The 18,238-nt window shown below is 54.4% G+C and overlaps 6 protein-coding genes across 6 annotated transcripts; 3 read left to right on the top strand and 3 right to left on the bottom strand.

The window, feature by feature from the left end:
* Positions 1-502: 502 nt before the first annotated feature.
* Positions 503-1,322, top strand: M406DRAFT_326669 (C-8 sterol isomerase; the record flags this gene model as incomplete). The annotated part of the gene is made up of 2 exons (XM_040920115.1): positions 503-791; positions 958-1,322. 2 exons carry the CDS (start codon positions 503-505, stop codon positions 1,320-1,322), a joined length of 654 nt encoding a protein of 217 aa, XP_040782242.1.
* Positions 1,323-1,719: 397 nt separating this feature from the next.
* Positions 1,720-3,906, bottom strand: M406DRAFT_272695 (uncharacterized protein). The gene has a single exon (XM_040918156.1). It carries the CDS (start codon positions 3,724-3,726, stop codon positions 2,530-2,532), a length of 1,197 nt encoding a protein of 398 aa, XP_040782241.1. The 5' UTR covers positions 3,727-3,906; the 3' UTR covers positions 1,720-2,529.
* Positions 3,907-3,963: 57 nt separating this feature from the next.
* M406DRAFT_320704 (uncharacterized protein) lies at positions 3,964-5,736 on the top strand. The gene is made up of 2 exons (XM_040919425.1): positions 3,964-4,524; positions 4,971-5,736. Exon 2 carries the CDS (start codon positions 5,443-5,445, stop codon positions 5,710-5,712), a length of 270 nt encoding a protein of 89 aa, XP_040782240.1. The 5' UTR covers positions 3,964-4,524; positions 4,971-5,442; the 3' UTR covers positions 5,713-5,736.
* Positions 5,737-9,951: 4,215 nt separating this feature from the next.
* Positions 9,952-12,852, bottom strand: M406DRAFT_245308 (uncharacterized protein; the record flags this gene model as incomplete). Its single annotated transcript, XM_040916320.1, has 7 exons — positions 9,952-11,284; positions 11,455-11,567; positions 11,649-11,690; positions 11,799-11,975; positions 12,108-12,166; positions 12,224-12,474; positions 12,722-12,852. 7 exons carry the CDS (start codon positions 12,850-12,852, stop codon positions 9,952-9,954), a joined length of 2,106 nt encoding a protein of 701 aa, XP_040782239.1.
* Positions 12,853-14,025: 1,173 nt separating this feature from the next.
* On the bottom strand, positions 14,026-14,893 carry M406DRAFT_349629 (Fcf1-domain-containing protein; the record flags this gene model as incomplete). Its single annotated transcript, XM_040922483.1, has 4 exons — positions 14,822-14,893; positions 14,623-14,731; positions 14,362-14,553; positions 14,026-14,294 (listed from the first exon to the last, which is right to left on the bottom strand). The coding sequence occupies exons 1-4, from the start codon at positions 14,852-14,854 to the stop codon at positions 14,026-14,028; spliced, it is 603 nt and encodes a 200-aa protein (XP_040782238.1). The 5' UTR covers positions 14,855-14,893.
* Positions 14,894-16,697: 1,804 nt separating this feature from the next.
* On the top strand, positions 16,698-17,946 carry M406DRAFT_354754 (uncharacterized protein; the record flags this gene model as incomplete). The annotated part of the gene is made up of 1 exon (XM_040922992.1): positions 16,698-17,946. The coding sequence occupies one exon, from the start codon at positions 16,698-16,700 to the stop codon at positions 17,451-17,453; it is 756 nt and encodes a 251-aa protein (XP_040782237.1). The 3' UTR covers positions 17,454-17,946.
* Positions 17,947-18,238: the final 292 nt, after the last annotated feature.

Genomic DNA, 18,238 nt, shown 5'->3' with positions numbered 1-18,238 from the left:
GCTACGCAAGTATTCCCGTGGCTTTGGTACCACGTCAGTGTACCTGACCCGCCAGGGCAACAGATTAGATAAGGATAGGGTGACTGTAGGGACCCTGCAATAGGAAAGAAGCTTTAGAAGCTCTGGTACCTCTCCCCTGTCCGGACAAGCAGGAGATGACGCCAAAAAATCCAAAAATCTGTAGGGGTCCTTTATTCACAGCAGCACACCGCCCATCCTACATTGCCCATCACACACCACCACATCAGTACACCACCACTACCGCCACCACCACCATCTTACCAAAGCAGTATCCTCCTGCACGATCACACCGCGGCGCACCAATTGTTTGTTAGTCGCTTGTCCTATTCTCCTCCATACGACATACAGCACCCGTTTCAAGAGGTTGTTAGAAAGCAAAGGAGGAAAGAAGAGGATTCAAAATAGAAGAAAAGACGAAAAGACCGAGTCCAAAGTAAAAGCTAATTCAACAACGTGCTACCATAGAAAACAAAACCAAACAATGGCTCGCGTCCTCACCCTGCTCGCCCTCCTCGTGGGCCTGCTCAGCCCCCTGTTCTACTTCCTCGACGGCCACCTCGAGTCCTTCTACATCTTCCACCCAGACCACCTGCACGATCTCGCCCGCCGCGGCATCGCGGCCCACGGCAACGATACGCGCTCCGTCGTCAAATACATTGTCGACGAGCTGCACACCCAGCCCAGCACCGCGGCCCATGTGAATCTGGACGAGGAATGGGTCTTTAACAACGCCGGCGGTGCCATGGGCGCCATGTACATCATCCACGCGAGTATGTAATCTTCCTCTCTCCCTCCTCCTTCTACCTTTCTCTTCCTATCTGGCCCCCATCCCCGAGAGCACGCGGCAAACCAAACCTTCAAACCTATTTCTTTTTCCTTCTCTTTCTTCTTGATTTCGGCCAAAAAAAAATAAAAAAAATAACACAAGATTATCAGGCGTCACCGAGTACCTCATCATCTTCGGCACCGCCGTAGGAACAGAAGGCCACACAGGCCGCCACACAGCCGACGACTACTTCCACATCCTCTCAGGCGAGCAGCTCGCCTACGTCCCCGGCGAGTACGAGCCCGAAGTCTACCCCCAGGGCAGCGTACACCACCTTGTCCGCGGCACCGCCAAGCAGTACCGCATGCCCGAGGGCTGCTTTGCCCTCGAGTACGCCCGCGGCTGGATCCCTCCCATGCTCTTCTTCGGCTTTGCCGACGGCCTGAGCAGCACTCTCGACTTCCCCACCCTGTGGCGCACCACCTGGGTCACCGGCCGCGAGATGCTCGGGAACCTGGCCATCGGGAAGTTCTAAATAAGGACTGGTCTGTAGAGGGGGGGGGGGGGGGGTTTGACCTCTGTATACGCACCCTAAGATGTGGTGAAAAGATTTGGTCCCTTTTGAACACCGGACAGGCATACTGGTGGATTCCTCGGATTGGAGGTTGCTTGCTTCAGAAAATCTTTAATAATTCTGTGACGATCGCCCCAGGGGGGTGGGGGGGGGGGGCGGCGCTGGGGAACACAAAGGTTGATACCAACAAACTTAGACAAAAGAGGGTGGCAATACGTCCCCTGGCATGCTTGGTGCTGCTGCGCGCAATTAATACGCCACGTACATAGGCCGCAAGTACGGCTTGTAATAAACATTGATTGGGTAGACAAGGGTCGTCGGCGGTGCTCATCACAGCTCGAGGCGGGCCCTTTTGAGTACACTGTTCCTGAATTCCACGAGCCATGCTCCTGAGGCATTGATACTATACTAAGAGGAATGGCTTATCTCAAAAACATTGCTGCTCGTGCATGGTCTAGACAAGAATGGATATCCATAATCTTCCATTACACAAATACCTAAAATTGGCCCTGGCACCAGTATCATAGGAGCAGATATCTCTGTAAGCTGTTTGGACAGATAGAAACAAGACCTAAATCAATTAAACTTCGTCCAAGGTCGCGACCGAAGTCTATACCCGCCGGCCCGATTCCTAAATCTTTTTGCCAGCCCCGACACCATTTTTGTTTTTGTTTTGGAGAGCCATAATTTCCGAATGCCGAGCGCGCGGCTCTGAAAACGCCGTCCGCCATGATTGTAAATGTGATGATCAGAATGGGTGAGCATGCGCCGTGTTGTGGTGCATCACCAGCAAACCCTCTTCGTCTTTCTCCCTGTGGTGTGTGACACCTTGTCCGTCTGACCTAGTGCGGAGGCTGTGCGTAGAATGCCGTTCAGATTTGTTGGGTATCGATCGTCATTGAACTTCGTCCAGGAATCATAAAGCATCCTCGCCATTTCCGACGTTCCGTTGCGGCCCGCCCGCTTTCTCAAAGGGGGTTTGGGGAGAGGAAGGGGGGGAGGGGGGCTGTTGGTGAAGAACGGAATGCGTGATGCACAGAAGACCCCCTGTGCTGAGGTTCAAACTGCCGTTAAGTCCAGAACCCCCGCGGTTGCCACTCTTATCTGCGTGTTGAGGTGCAGTGAGTGATTTCCGAGTTTCTGCCTCAAGTTCGGTAAGATAGTTTCATTACGCAAGCCATTCTTGATCACCTCTCGCAGACACCCTCATGGTGAGGCCGTCATCTTCTTCTTCGCTGTCATACTCCTCGTCTGGCTGGCCCCTAGTCGGCGACCCGACCAGTACAAAATCCTCCTCGCTCTGGCCAAGACCCAAGGCAGCACTGTCCATCCAGGTCTTGCCGTTGGCGCTCTCCTCTAACGGGAAGGTTTCTCTTGCATACTCCTCTAGGCCTCGAGGACCTTCCCACAACTCCATAGCGACGGCTGGGCAGCTTTCCTCCAGCGCACGGTCGCCAAAGTACGGTGGTTGTTTCGCAGGATCGTCACCGCCGAGGAGGAACAGTTTCTCCAGAGCCTCAAGCTGTACCCTGTAGCCATCTGGGATCTTGACCTTGATCTCGATCTCGCCCCTGACATATGTGACCTTGCGACCAACGCCGTTGGCGAACTGCTCGCAAGCCTCTCGTGGAGACAGCATTTCCCAGGCGAGTGCTATACGCTTCCCACCCCATTTCCCCACGCCATCCTTGAAGACCTGCAGTATCGCAGGGCCCATATCGTGCTCTGCGTCGAGCCACGGCAGCTTGACGTCTGGGTGGAAGGGAGCCTGCCACACGAAGGAGCCGTCTTCCTGCAGGTCCATGCAGAAAAGGGGGAAAAGCAGGCTGGTGAAGTTGTTGTTGTAAATGCCCGTGTACACAAAAGTTGCTGGAAGACCGATCTTCCTGACGTACTCTTCAACCTTGTGCTTGGACGCCCAAAGTGGTAAACTAGGCCAGGCGTCATTGTAGGCGTGGTGGTCTGGCATGGAAGAATAAATGTAGTGCTGTATGCCCGCCTTCTTGGCAGCATCTGCCAGACACAGTCCGATCTCCACCTCGTTGCCGTAGAAGGTAGTGTTGATGAAAGCCAGCTGGGCACCACGGAACAGCTCCGAGATGAGAGCATGATTGATCCCGATGCCGGAGATGGGTCCATCCTGTGTTAGGTCCGCGCCTTCAGACTTGGGCCCGTGTCTCGTGTAGAGCTCCCCCTGGAACAGGGTAACGTTTGGATTTGTTGCGATCTCGGTCGCAATGATGCCGTCCATGTTCCGCATCTGGGCCCGAACATGATACCCGACAGCTGTGGCCACGCGGATCACTGAGGCGGCCTGACGACCACCGGCATTGATGATGGCGATTGTCTTGTTGGGCGTAGGCATAGACCGCTTCGCAGGACGGTGAAACGTCAGGGAATTGTTCCGCGAGCTGAGCAGGGACCCTGCGTCCGAGTAGGACGACCTCGAGTGCTTGTGTCTCCGCTCGTCATTTGGCTTGGTCCTTATGGGGATGCTCAGCGGCTGGGCGGTGTTGTGCTGCGCAGGCCTCACGGGGAGCTCTGCATGAGGCATCTCGGATTTTGTTGAGCAGATGGCCATTCCTGAAAGGAACCAAGCCCAGCACCCTTCTCAGCCCAGTGAGGCACGACTGGCTATCTGCCACGATCCCAAGAAATTCCTCGCTTGGACAGCGCTAGTATCTGTGGCTCGGCGATGAGAGGGAACTTTGCCAATGGCAATATTGCGGCGGGGAAGAAACAGAGGGACGTGAGAGACGTCTTGTGACCTGCCCGTCGAGTAAGTTCAGATCGACGCAAGAGAGTTAGTTGCCAGGCTTGTTGAGAGGCAATCAGGGAGGCGATTTTTCCCCAGGTTTAAAGCAGCCGAGCAGGGCAGGTCATATAGCGTGAGGAGAGTCCCGGGTCGACGAGCGACGTGCGAAGAAAGGGAAAGATAAGGTAACGCCAGATGCTTTATGCGGCCGAAAGCTTATTAGCGCACCCCGGAAAGTGACCCTGTTACCACACAGAGTACGTACGTCCCGTTGTCACCCGCCCACACACCTACAGACCCTGATAGGATCTAGACTGATACTTGTGGGTTGATGATTTGCGGGCTGTGGCACCCAAAGATGTCTAATACGGACTCGTGCTGTCCTGCAGCGAAATGCCTCCTCTCCTGCAGTGCGCATTAGCGGGCCAGTGATATCTGGAGACGAATGCGGGGCAAGAGAAAGCACCGCCTGGATGGATGGATGAATGGAAGGGAGAAAAAGTATTGGGGATAATTCTGCCACGGTGCACACACTTTGGCCCTTACGGGAACAGTAACCGCCTTGGCAGTGCTCTCTGGCTTGAGCTTGGGGTATCAGGAACGAAGAAGGTGAAAGGGGGGGGGGGGGGGAGGAGATCACATCAGATCGATCAGGGGGAGCAGACGCCTCCTTGTGTAACGTAGGGAGACCGGCGTCTTCCAGGGGCACAACAAGGACCGAGATAAGAGGTGCAGGCTGATGTCACCTGTGACAAACAACAAGAAAAAGAAAAAAAGAATAGCTGCAGGAAGGACGAAAGAGGGGGAAAGGTGCCCGGTCAGGGAGAAGGTTGCAAGGGATTGTCACGTACCAGGTAGGTTAGCTATATTACTTCTTCGAGGCCCGTGCAGGTCAGGTACAATCGGAGGGTGCAGGCACAACAAGGGTGATTATATGCAGGTCACAAAAGTGAGCAGCCGTGGGCAGTGTCAATGGTTTGCGACAGCAGCAAGCCAAGCAAGCAAGCAGCAGGACGGATGATGGCGCCCAATGCGGTGGCCGGGGCAGATACGGCAGGTATTAGTAGTAGGCGTAAGGTGAGGGCGAGGAGGGTGACAGGGCGAGTGCGGACAATTAGTTACTCGCAGGTCCACAGCAGCCAACGGAAGACCCCGTTAAAAAGTATGGGGTAAGAGAAAAGGGTTAACGACGAAGACAAACGGCAGATCCACTGGCGACGGTAACCTGGTGGAAGAGCCCAATCGGGACGTCCAGAGAATAGGCGTGGTCCGAGGGGATGGGGGCTGGCTTGGGGCCCTGCTGGGGACCAGGAGGACGCTTTCCGGATGAATAGGGAGCGTTATCTCAAGAGGATCCAGCGTAATGCAGCGAAGCGCAGTGCAGTGCAACTATGCGGTGCAGGGCAGGTCGTCAGGAGCCACAGAGTGCTGGGGCCACGCTATCAGCGAATGATGCTGGTCCTCAGCGTCCTCTCGGAAGATTTCGCGGTGATCCGGCCGGGACCGGTGAGGGATCCCCAAAGGAGCGTGCAGGTTGACAGGCCGGGAAAGCTGAGGGGGCAAAAGTGGCTGTCGATCTGCCTGCCTATTTGTTGATGGTTTGCGGATGCTCGTGCTTGCGTCTGGCCTGCTGGTTCTGGCCTTCCAGGGGTGTTTCCCAATGGTCTTGTGTTTTTTGTGTTATTAGTGATGTCGACCGCCGGGGACGGACACCGGCAAGGGGTATGCGCGAGGTAGTCGGCCGACTCTAGATCCGGCTACGAGGAGCCGAGAAAAGATAAGAGACGAGGCGGTCGTTGGCCAGGGTCGTCCTCGTGTTGACGGTCTGGTGACGAGCAGTTGTAAGAGTTGGGTGCTGCGCAATGGTCTGGTCTGGATCCGTCCTTTTCCTTCTGCTTTGTTGTTCGGTGTCTCGGCTCACGGCGCCTCCGTCATAAGCTATAGAGGGAGGAAGAGAAACACTCAAAGACACGAGGCGAGAGAGTGGGAGAGTAAGAGAGAGATAAGAGAGGGAGCAAAACAGGATAGCATAAGAAAGTGAAAAAGTCTTCCCGTGCGAGTGAGGGTCTTCAAAGGCAAGATCCGCCGAAAACGTGGAGCAAGGACGGGATGTGGACTATGATCCGTCAAGGTACTGCGACGCCTGCGCGTACTAAGTACTGTACATATAAAAGTACAATAGGACAGGTGCTGCAAGTACTGTCGTACCCAAGTACCTTTTGCTGCGACCAAGTACGTACATGCCATAGTGGTAAAACCACCATGCACCCTGCGACTCAAGAGTTCCGTAATGCGGAGGATAAGGAAAAGGATAAGCTAAAGTGGGCAGTGGGGTGGGTACTCCGCGCGCCGCCATTTTCTACAGCAGCAGGTGTCATGCTAATCGTACATGATTAGCTAGTAGAGAAGTAGGCCCGGCTGTCGAAGTCGGGGTTAGTCCGTCCGCAGGGGGGGCGATGCTGGGTTGCTGTGTGTTGGGTGCATGTTGTCAGTCGAGATCATCGCTTTTTCTGTTTCTTTCTCTTTTTTTTTGGCCTGTTTTTGTGTGAGGTCGTGTGGTGTTTGGTCTGTCTTGGCGCTGGTCTGGTCTGGTGAGCCGCAGCAGGGAAGAAGGTAGTGTGAGACAAGATAAGAAAATTCATGCTGTGTTCCAAATGCAGGGGAAGATAAGCACCGGTGTGATCAAATGCAAAATCGACGGAAGGAGAATGGCCTCGTTCTTTCCTGCCCATCGTAGTTGTCTTAGTTCTTCGTTGGACCCTAGCGTGAGGTGGAGGGAAGGGACCCCTTTGAGCCTTTGGGGCTGCAGGCTAATACAGGACATGCAGTAGCACCGCGTAATTACCAGGTAGTAGGTATGTAAGTACACGAGGTGGTCAGCACTTCTATGCTCTAACAAATGCAGACTGGTTTGTGCCCGCCAAAATCCGTCTCATGCACCGTTGTTGGTTGCGCCTGTCAAGGTGCTCAATAATATTGGCCAACAAATTGTATTATATCCCGCCACACAGGCCGTGTGGCTCGTTCTAGATGATAGCGAAAACCTGCGAGCTCGGCGTTCCGAAGCAGCTATGAAAGCACCAAACATGGTAGTTGAGTCACTTGTCCAAAGTGCGAGGTCATTAGGTAAAAGAATCCAGCCGTTGGTCATAGGGGCTTGGTTCGGATTTTGATTGATATCGTACTTGGAGAAAAGACGAAAAAATTTTCTGTGTCTCCATGCGCCTCGGGACGCGCTGTCATTGGCACCGGATTTCGAGAGCCTGAAAAGGAACGTTTTCTTTCGCATCTCAACTCTTTTATTACTGTTCTATTTGGCTCCATCTGCATTGAGGTCAAATCAGGCAAGACAGGCTAAGGCACGCCAGGCAGTTTTTGTTTGGGCAGGGCTTTCCTGTGTCTGTCATAAATCGGAAACTGATGGTGCATGCGAATGCCGTGGTACCAAATGACGGCCTATACTATAGCACGTACCCTCGTCAACTTTGTAACCATTGGAACTGCACCTACTTCGGTGACATATGCCAGACCAGGACATATCTTACCTAACGAAATGTTTCCTCTTCGGGCGCCTAGGGAGTACCAAGCCTCTCTCTGATTTGCCGCCCAGCTGGGGGCCCTGGAGCAAAAGCCCCGCCAAGCTTTTTTGACCTTATGTAGGAGCAGAACCGCACGGGCTATCCAAACCACCTGGCATCCTGTGTGGCCAACCGCACCTTCCGCACCCCACCTCAACAGTTACTGCAGGGAAGAGAAAAGGAAAGAACGACAGTAAACTTCAGAAAAGGTGGGTGGCATCTCGTCATCCCAACGTCACTGCGCGTGGTACCTCCTCTCGTCGAGAGATTTTTCAAGTGTCAAATCTTGCACAATACCACCACGACCAACCTCTCCCTCCCTCCCTCCTCCTCCTCCTCCTCCTTCTCCTACTGCTGCTGCTGCTGCTGCTCCCCCTCCACCATCACAACCAAGGCAGGGACACGAGTAAAGGGTCTCAGCCTCACCCTTGTTTACCGCACCTGAACGCATTGGCCCCAAGCTACCATCCGTCGGTGTGAGACCCTCATACTATTGACAATTTGGCACCAAATGCGAAAGGGGGAGAAAAACAGAAGCAGCTTCCTTCTCGCTTCTCAGGCCCGTGGGCCGCCATCCCAAGCATCCAAAACCGTCGGGCACCTTGGGGCCCAGCGGGACGGAAACTTCGAGACTTGGAGAGGTCTAGTCGGCTGGAACACTGCTAGTGCGGGCTCCTCCTCTAGTGGAGGGCCATTCTGGACCTCTACAGCGCATTGCACACCGTGGCTATGTGGTAAGCATGCCTGACGAGAGCCCCTCTCCCTCTCCCCCTCCCCCGAGCCCCTCTTTTCTGTTACGTACAAGGTCGGCTGAAGTAACGCCATTTATGGCACTTTTCAAGCAGGGACTGCGGAAACCCCATGCCGTCATGGGACATCTATCGGCAAAAACTCGCACTCTGCTTCTCCGCGGATGTGTGCAGGTGCGATAGCCGTAGCCCTCAGACTGCAATGACCGATCGTCTGTCGCTCTTGGAACTTAGGTAAGAATTGAGATACTATGTAGCCCACAACTAACATTCTTTCCACCGCCCTGCTACCACTACCACGGCGTAGGGAACAAGCTTTGGTCCCTGGGGGACCGCATGGGACCACATGGGACTGCAGCAATTCTTCCCCCTCTATACTGTTCAGGGGGCCAAGCCGCTGCTCGAATAGCTGACCCTACCGAACCTCCCCCCGTGGGGGAGGCTGACAAAGGTTTTTGCTTGCGCGCCTAGAGAACTAAGTCCAATTTTTGCTTGAACCCACCCACAGCTTTGGGCAGCGCGATACGTCTAAGATCACGACTGGCAAGGTGGACTCTGAATTTCTAGTGCTATTGCTCCTGCTGCTGCTGCTGCTGCTGCTGCTGCTGCTGCCGGGCCTTGTGGGCTGGATGTAACGTCTTCGGGCAGTTCTACGCGTCGTTCCGACTACTATGGTCCACGTATAGGCAGGCTTCGACCCCCGGATTCTGGTATATATCGCGTTCGATCAAAGAAGTGATTTGGGTGCTCTTCACTGCGGCTCCTTCACGTTTGACATGGCAATCAAATAATAGTAAACGAGCTCTAACCCCAAGCCAGTTGGCGTACAAGCTCCCTTCCGATCGGGTTCACACGACTACTCCTGGACTTAACCTACTTGGAAGGATCCTCGGGTCAGAAAGACGCCTCTCGCCCCGTCGGCCATGCTCCAGCATCGCCAGGTCGCCCAATTCGCCGTCAAAAATACGATCTATCCCTCTCTGCTGGCCAAGTGGGTGGCCTGGAAATCCAGTAGCCCCGCAGGCCACCAGGCCACACACTTCGAATTATGGACCCGGCTGGAAGGGTCCGTCCATAAAGTCAGGGTCTGCAAAATTGATCTGGTCAAAGGACATGTCGTGTCCAAGCCACTGTGTAGTGGATGACGGCTCCACATTGGCGTTGGCCCGGATGGCATTTTCTAACGAAGCCTGCCAAGTGAGATGCGGTCAGCGGAATTGCTCGCAGCGCTGCTCTGTCGGCCTCGCCCATGTGTCGAGGGTGTCTGGGATTTTCATTGCTTACCCAGTCTACTGTTTCCATTGCTCCTGGAAGCCAGCCTGCGTCGGGCCCAGCATTTGCTATTGTAGGGGTTGGTATGAAGCCATCCCTTAATAATGGAACTTGCGACTCGGGCGAGCTCTGCACCGCGCTGGACAGAGCTGCGGATGAGGACATTTCTGAGGTTTTCACTTTGTGTCAGCCTTGGTTCCTACGGGGGTTGGCACAGCACCACGTGCTGATATGTTCTAGCTTTGGAGTAGGGACAGACGGTTTCCCGCATGAGATCTGTCTTTTTTTTTTGGGGGGGGGGGGGGGCACAACTGACCGCTTGTCCCAGAATTAGCCACCGCAAATCCAGTTCTTGTCCAAGGCCTTGTGGTTGGCTCCCGCCGGCCGTCAGCCGGGGACAACGTCCCTCTTTGAGCCCTAGGGCTCTGCGCAAGTTTGCGGAACATGGTCTCGAGCACCTCTGGTGCCTTCTTCAGCTCTGGATTCTCAAGAGCTACCTCTTTCCATATGCTGTGTGATCTTTTGAGCAGCTCCAGCAGCTGTTGCCTGTTCGGCAGGGGCGTATGCTTATCCCTCAGGTCGTACTCTCCACCGGGCTCGTTGTACGTCTCGTTCTGCAGTATGAGGTAGACAATCATGGCACCCAGCAAAAAATCATGCATGGCTAGGCTGGAGACAAACCAGCCGTTCTGGGCCAGAAGACGGCCTGGCTTCGTTGCCTCGAACAAGGTGTTCTGGTACTCGAGGAGCGCGAGCGCACCCAGCACGCAGACCCGCCGCGAGTAATCGTGCTCTGGCTTCGGGTCTTTCTCGACCAGGTACCGCCTGTGCAGGACACAGCGGGCCTTTTGGTATAGACCTCCGAGGCCGAACCTTTGTATAACCTGGAACGGTGAGTCTGTGATGCACGTGTCCAGCGGGCGGACCTTCATGAAGCTTGGGATCGCCGCCCACCTCTCCTCCAGCAGGCCGTCGATCTCCATGACCTCTGCATAGGTCGGCACGGTCAGGGAGTGTGCCTGGCGCGCCACCTCCCCAAATACCTTGCAGATGGAGGATTTGTAAATGGGGTACGTCATGTGCGTATAGTCGGTGGACGTCCTCTCGGGCGGCATCTCGACCGTGTCCTCGTCAAAGTCCTCGTCCAGCAGGTTGTGGGGCGGCAACGTGTCACTCTCGATCCCGTGGATCATGCTTGGCAGTCCCAGGTGGAAACTCACCATCAGGTCGATCTGGATGGCCAGGTTCCACAGCCGGCGCCGCATCTCGGCGTCGTATGCACTGAGCTGCGCCCCCGGCAGCTTAGATGGGTCTCGATGCAGGCCCATCTTCAGCATGATACGTATGCACACGCCTGACAGCAGGTAGCAGTTCATGTGCGAGACGCGGTTGATGAGGAACTCGGACTCGACGTAAAGCAGGAAGGGCGCGCAGGTGGACGTCGCAGGCGAGGAGTAGCTGTAGCGGCCATCGCTGCGGGAGGACGTCGTCAGCGCCCAGCCTGCTGCATTTCGATACTGGCGGAACCGCTGGGTTGGCGTGAGCGGGGTGTCATCGAGGGCGAGTTCGCTATTGAATTTGATGAGCCAATTATCCATGCAACTGATGAGTGTGAGACTCCGACTAGAAAAAGCGGTTGGGTAGCCGTGATCCCCTTTGCGAGCCTCGTAAGGTGTGTAGGTCCTACGCTCACCAAGCTTGGTGTAATCTAGGCAGAGGAAGAAGAAGGGAAAACTTACTGAGGCGCCGAGAAGGACGAGAAGAAGATACCGAGTGAGAAGACCATGAAGAGCAGAGCAAGCCAGTCCATGTCTATGGCTGAAGATGCAGTATTGTTCGCGAACTCGGTGTACTGGTGCCCCGTTGTCAGCTTTCGGTCTCTTCCCAGTCCTAGTGGTATTCAGGATCCAAGGGAAATAGTATTTGACCTTACCCTTTTGACAAAGGTGGGCTTGTGGACGATATCTGTACGTGACTGCCAAATCAGTATCATGAAGAGAAAACAATTCCCTACAAGACGGCCAAAAATGAAAGTCCCCAACGTACGCTGAGAAGCCGAGCCCGAGCTGAAATACCGCATCACCAGCCTGTCGGCAATGCCTCTCGGCGGCAGCAGGGCGAGCAGATCCTGCTTGCTCCGCGGGGCCACCGTGTTCACCATCAACAGCTCGGGCGAGTCCGCCTCGGGCGTGGGATCCGCCGAGTCATCCTCAACCGGCCAGTCGTCGTCGTCGTCAAAATAGCTCTTGAGGTCCTCGATCTAGAAAAGGATAAATTCTCAGTCAGCCAACCTTTCTACATAAAAATAAAATAAACATGACGGGGGCCTTTCCTCTCGTAAATGAAGCCACAAAGGAGGAGGAGAAAGAGAAAAGGGGTGGGGGTTACAGACATCGTCCAGCATGGCCATGAAGTGCGTAGCACCCACATAAGCCATGCTGCCTCCCCGCGCTCCGCTGGCCGAGACGACCATGCCACCGGCCGCCTCGTCCGCCGTCGTGCCTACACCGGCACCATTGCCCTCCTTCTCGGGTGGCCCCGCTACGGCAGCACTTCGCGATGATTGTTGCGGCGAGACCTTGGTGGTAGTGGTGGGGGCGCTGGTGGTGATGTTGCCCTCCTCGTCGATCATGCCTCTCACCATGCCCTCGAGTCTCTTGAGCCGCGCAGACATGCTCTTGGGGGGTCTATTGCGCACTGGCTTAGGGGCATAGACGCAGGCGGATGGCCGGGCCTTCTTGAGGCATTGGGAGCAGGGACTTTTTTGTTGGAAGGATTTGTTAGTCAATTCTTCTTCTTTCTTGCTGTGTAAGCCATTTCTATTATGAGAATTGATGAGGAGGAGGAGGGATATGATCTTTGGGCTTTTGGCGTGGGAGGTATGGACTATCATGTAATAATCCGTTTGGCCACAAGCGCGATAAAACATGGTCATCCCACAGTAATTTCCTTTCCATGTCTCTATAGAGATAGTAAAGGCGAGGGAACCAAGACATTACTACTCACACTCCCCGGTCACACTTCAGCTTCGACATCCGACATGGCGCACATGAGAGAAGCACCCTCGACCTCTTGGTGGTTGGGACGGTATCGGTGTTCGAGGTCGACGGGCCGGAGCTGCCAGGCGATACCCTCATGGGTGTGTCTATCTCCATGACGGAAAGTCTCTCTCCCTCGAGTCGGTGAAGTGATCAAGACATTCAGTCGGTCAGTCACTTAGTCGTTCACTCATATATCTATAGAAATAAAAATAAGAAGATGAATATAAACGTGAGAGTCCGATGCGTCGTCTCTAAGACTCATGGAGTCTTGTTGTCGAGAAGTCCGAGAACAGTATGCAGCGTAAGATATATGGATGGCCTCGGGACAATTTGGCCGAGTACACTGTGTTCTCTTCCGAGAGAGGGTGTTCTCTTGAGCGATTGGAGTCTCCGAGTGTTAGTGGTAAGGATCTCAACGTTAATGAAGAGACAGAATCAAGTTAGGCTTTAATAGTGAGCCTGATGTGAGAGAGGGTGGAGAGTTTTCTTAGTCAGCTGCTAATTTAAAGTCATATAGTGCCTAGCAGGCAGCCGCAGTATTGACGCAGTAGTAGGAATGCTTGGATTCAACGTTCTGCCTACAAACAGGGGAGTATTTTGGTTGTTATCCAGCTGACCAGCTTTTACCAAAATCAAAAACATGCACGTTCTTTAGCGCTTTTCGAATTAGATTAACTCAATTTCCTCAGCTGCCGTAGCCCGAGCTGTGTACTGGAAATCTTTAATAGATTTTTCTTCGCCTCGTACCTGGAGCCTGCTATTTGACAGTGTTAGAGAACAACTCTTAGTGGAGCAGTCGTGTTCCCAGACTCCCTCGTCTACGAAGCCATCAACTTGCTCATCCCTAACTATAGAGCGATAGACGTCTTCAAAATCCCTGTGAGGTATCCTGACCAGAGGCAGGCAGAGGGAGGGGCCCCTCTGCTCAGTAGCACTACCACCGCCGCCCTTCTTTCGAGGACTTCAGAGAAAGGCCAGCTGGATTAACTTCCGTTGATAGCTAGACGTGTTACGCGAAAAGGGCGGTCGCGGCAGAACCCGGTGTGTTTGAAAAGCGAAGGAGCCAGGTGGGCGGGCGCAGTACCCGGTCCCTTGGCACAACCCTCGGACCACGTCTCTCGACGTCGGCAATGCCCACTTGCCAGCGAGGACCTTGGAGATATTCGAGATGACTGCTCTGTGTGGAAGTCATATGACAATTGCGTCAAGATATACCGTCTTGAAGCCGAATGCCAACGATTTGACAACTTGGACCGCAGGCCGAGCAGCTCAGGTTGAAGGAGCATCTGGCAGTCTCTCAATGACATATTTGCCCCGGCCGACGCTCATAATTGGCACACCGGGAATCTTGCGAAGACGACGCTTCAGGTCTCGGTCGTTTGTGGCGACAATGTAGATGCGGTGCTTCATGCACCTGTCGACGATGCAATCGTCGGCGTAGGTTCCGCTGTGGACGGACTCGCAGGGGAGGCGCTTCCACCGTTCGTCGCGGGCGATACGAAGGGCAATCCGATATTTGGGCCCAAGCTTCTCCAACTCTGCAGCGATCTTGTCAGTATCCTTGTGTGCTTTGGAGCACTTACAACAACAAAAAGAAACACGTACCAGCCATAACACACGAGGTGATCAGAACCTCGCACTTTGCGTACAGTGCGTCCATCATGCCTTCGAGCAACTCGATCTTCCGAGAGACGGTATGGGACAGGAAGTTGGTATCGACGAGGACCTGATAGGGAGGTACGAGGGCCGTATTGTGCTGGAAGAACATGGACGACGGTGCCTGGGGCACCTCGCGGACTTTTCGACACTCTCGTCAGCATAGACCTTGGCTCCGGCGGCTATCCAAGAGAACCGTGGAGAACCTACTCAGCTCGCCATTTGCGGTGGCCTTCTTCTTGGTCTCCTGGACGATGTCGGCCTTGTCCTTATTCTCCTTGAGCCGTGCATCCCGTTTGCCGATGATGCGCTTAGTTTGCTGGAGGGGCCCAAAAAAGCTGGGTCAGTTTGACGATGCTTCACGACAAGGGAGAGGAGAAAGGGGAGCATGGGAGATTAAATCACTGACAGCAAATTTCCTGGTCGTCTTTGCGACACCCATTTTGCATATGTATCGCGAAGATCCTTTGAGTGCAAAGTTGGTTGTCACTTGAGATGTTGTTCCAAGTGACGGGCTTGATCCAAATCGCAAAGCTCAAGGAAAATTCACCCCCGGTAAATTCCAACTTTGACGGGGCAGCGGCAGGCAGCGGGAACAGGGGGCCGAGAGGTGTGGGGGGAGGGGAAGAGGGCCAAGAGTTTAGTGGCAGCTGCAAGCGCTAATGGCAGGCGAACCCTCTGGGCAGGTCAGGCGCTGTTGTTGCTACTGCTACTGCCCAGCCTGTCCATACCTAAGTGAGGTTACCCACGCAGCCCTTGTGTACCCTCGGCCCGGCATGATGGCATAACGCGCGGCATAGACAAACCTAGCCCCTCTCATGATAACATACGTATGCAGGACATATAGATCTATATATATATGTATATGATGTATCCAAAGTGAGTTTCGCCATCTATGTGTTACAACACAACACTTCAGAACGAATAATATACTGTAGTACCTTGATCTATTGTACATCTTCTACAGAACCATCGAAAGACTAGCGGCTTGCAGGAAGAAAGTACCATGTATCATTTTCCCGTATTGTGTTGCTGGAGAAAAAAGATGCAGCGCTACCCAGATCTAGGATGGTTCGCACTGGCAGGCTGACAGGGGTAAATTTGACCCTTTGAAAGGATCGTCCCCCCCTTTCTACTACGAATCTAGCCTTGTCATGGGCCCCGTATTGTTCGTGACCCTTCAAGTTCAGAGGGGTCCTGTTCTGTCTGCCCTGGGTCCCTGCAGTGTCTGTCTCTGCCATGTCAGGGCTGTTGCTATGCTGGGGCGCAGATCTGGGCGTCTGCACTCTGCGGATCTCAATTCTTCCTCCACTTTCGATCCTCCTGGTCCTCCTCCTTCGCCTGACTTCATCCAGCTCTTTCATGCCTTCTCATTTCCTTCCCTTTTGCATCCACAAAGTCGCTCTCGAACACGCGCCGTGAGTTGAAACGACCACATCATCATCATCATCTTCGGCATTTCTGGAGTTTTGTTCGTGACTCGTGGTGACTTAGCTACAGCATCAGCATTACGCTCTTTTTGATTCCACTTCTCCTGCTTCGTACCACTTAAGAGGACGAGCCAAGGCACACTCCACTTTAGACTTCCGCTTCCCTCGGCTGCCTTGCTGCCTTGCAAAGCGCAGAAAAAGAGAGAGAGAGAGAGAGAGAGAGAGAGAGAGAGAGAGAGAGAGAGAGACCATCCCCCAGCCACGCGACACGAGTACGACTAAGAAAAATATCCGCTCTGGGGCGTTCACAGCGTGCTTCAGCTTTCTCGTGTTGGGCTGTGTGAATATCGTCATAACCACTCAACCTGCTTTTTCTGTTGCTAAGGAAGGATTGGCCTCCTCTCTCTCCGCTTCACCTCAGGCAGATCTCGGCAAGCCGGCCAAAACCACCGCAAGATGAGGGCCTCACGTTTCTCCCTGAAGCGCTCGCTGCTTCTCTCAACCGTTGTCTCGTTGACACTCTTCACTGCGGGATCCTTCGCAGCAGACACCACGACGACCAGTGCTACCGATGCAGATACAACGACAGCAGCAGCAGCAACAACGACAGCCGCCACATCCGCCACCAGCACCGACACATCGACAACGTCAACCACAACATCCACCTCGTCTACCAGTAGCGACGATGACACGACCACGACGTCGGCATCCATGCCTGGCCTCTCCACAAGCACCACAGCTTCTGCGAACTCTGACATGCCAACGCTGAGCACCTCGAGCGGGTCCGACAGCGACGGAACTGCCATTCCCACTTATCCCGCGCCGAGCGTGCCTCCTACGAAGGATGCCCCATACATGCAGACGTCCACCATGCCCGATGGTACCGTCTTCATTGCTGTGGGCGCCATTCTCGGCGCATTCGGTCTCGCCATCCTGCTCTGGCGCGCCATCATCGCCTGTCTGCTGCACCGCTCGGTCGAGAAGGCTGCGATGGCACAACACCTTGCCAACGACAAGACACCATTTCCGACCCCTCCCGCGCCTTTCTACAAGTATACCGATCACGAATCCGGCTCGGCACAGAACGTGGGCTCTGGCAGAGGCGTGCGCAGGACCAACAGAGGCCCCGTCCCGTCGGCGACGCCGTCTCAAACGAACTTGTTCTTCTCGCCTACCGCTGTGGCCGGCGCGAATCCTCGCGACTCGACGTACCGTGATGCTCCCAACCGGAACTCGACCTACCGAGACTCGCGCTTCCTGCCCGCTGGGTTCTACGCCGCCGGTCAATCGTCCTCCCCGCACAATGTCGACGGCGGCGACGGCTCCTCGATCAGCCTGAACAACCTGCGACCGGATTCGCGAGGGCATGCACACAGGCTGTCGGCTCAGCCCCTCACCGAGTCACCCGACTTTGGCCCTCAGCGGTCACCGATGGGCCACAGCACGAGCAGTGTCAATCTCAACGCACCGGCTGGCGGACGGGCGCCCAGCGCCTACCTGGATGACCTGCTCGCAGAGAATCCCGAGATGTTTCCACCTTCAGGGAGCACGCCGACGCCTACCAACGCCACCCACCCGAACCATCCTTACCGGCAGAGCGGCCGGTTCTAGTTGGACCCGATGAATCCTTGTCTGGAGACCAAGCTCTCCAAGGTTTCGGAGTGGAGCGGCGAGTCTCGTGCTACACATGAGGCTAAATTTCTACGGGACGGTCAGGAACATGAGACCCTGTAAAATTAAAACCCAGAGAAGAGGAGGAAAAGGACAAGAAGGCGCGGGATACGCAGAGGTAACTGCATTTTTAATTAATGTGGAGGCTGTGTTGTGATGGAAAACGTGATCAAGTTGGCTGGAGTTTGCGGGTTGGAATTTTGCTGCCTCTTGGCCATCATTGACGAGGTTCTGGCGTGTTTTCACCCTCTCAAGGCACTGCCCTTCTCAGGCTTGGGCATTAGAACGGAGTTGACCAGGGAGATTGGGAACAGAAACCTTTACGGTTCTTCCTTAGTTTTTGGCTTGATTGCTTTCTTGAGTACGTATGAACGTGCTCTCTTTTTTTTTTGTATATTGCTACCTTTGCTACATCAATGGATATCCTCCATTCTCTTCTTTTTCTCTCTTACAACAGCATTCATCATTTGTTCTCTCTCATAACTCCCAACAAGGACTCAATTTTTGATCGACACCGGTGGCTAGCTGCGAGATGGCGACGGCAACAGACACCATCTTGCTGAGCGGCGTGAGGCACAGCAGCGGCCGCAGCAACAGCAGCAGCACCTTGGCCTCGTGCAACTGCTACCTTTCGGACGCAGGTCTTGTGTGTCGTGTGTTTATCCTGTCAGGATCGGACGTGAGAGAGAGAGAGAGAGACACTGTGGGGGAAAATTTACTTTTCT

This window comes from Cryphonectria parasitica (assembly GCF_011745365.1).
Source record: "Cryphonectria parasitica EP155 unplaced genomic scaffold M406scaffold_1, whole genome shotgun sequence".
NCBI lineage: Eukaryota > Fungi > Ascomycota > Sordariomycetes > Diaporthales > Cryphonectriaceae > Cryphonectria > Cryphonectria parasitica.
This window is presented reverse-complemented; position numbering and strand designations above follow the sequence as displayed.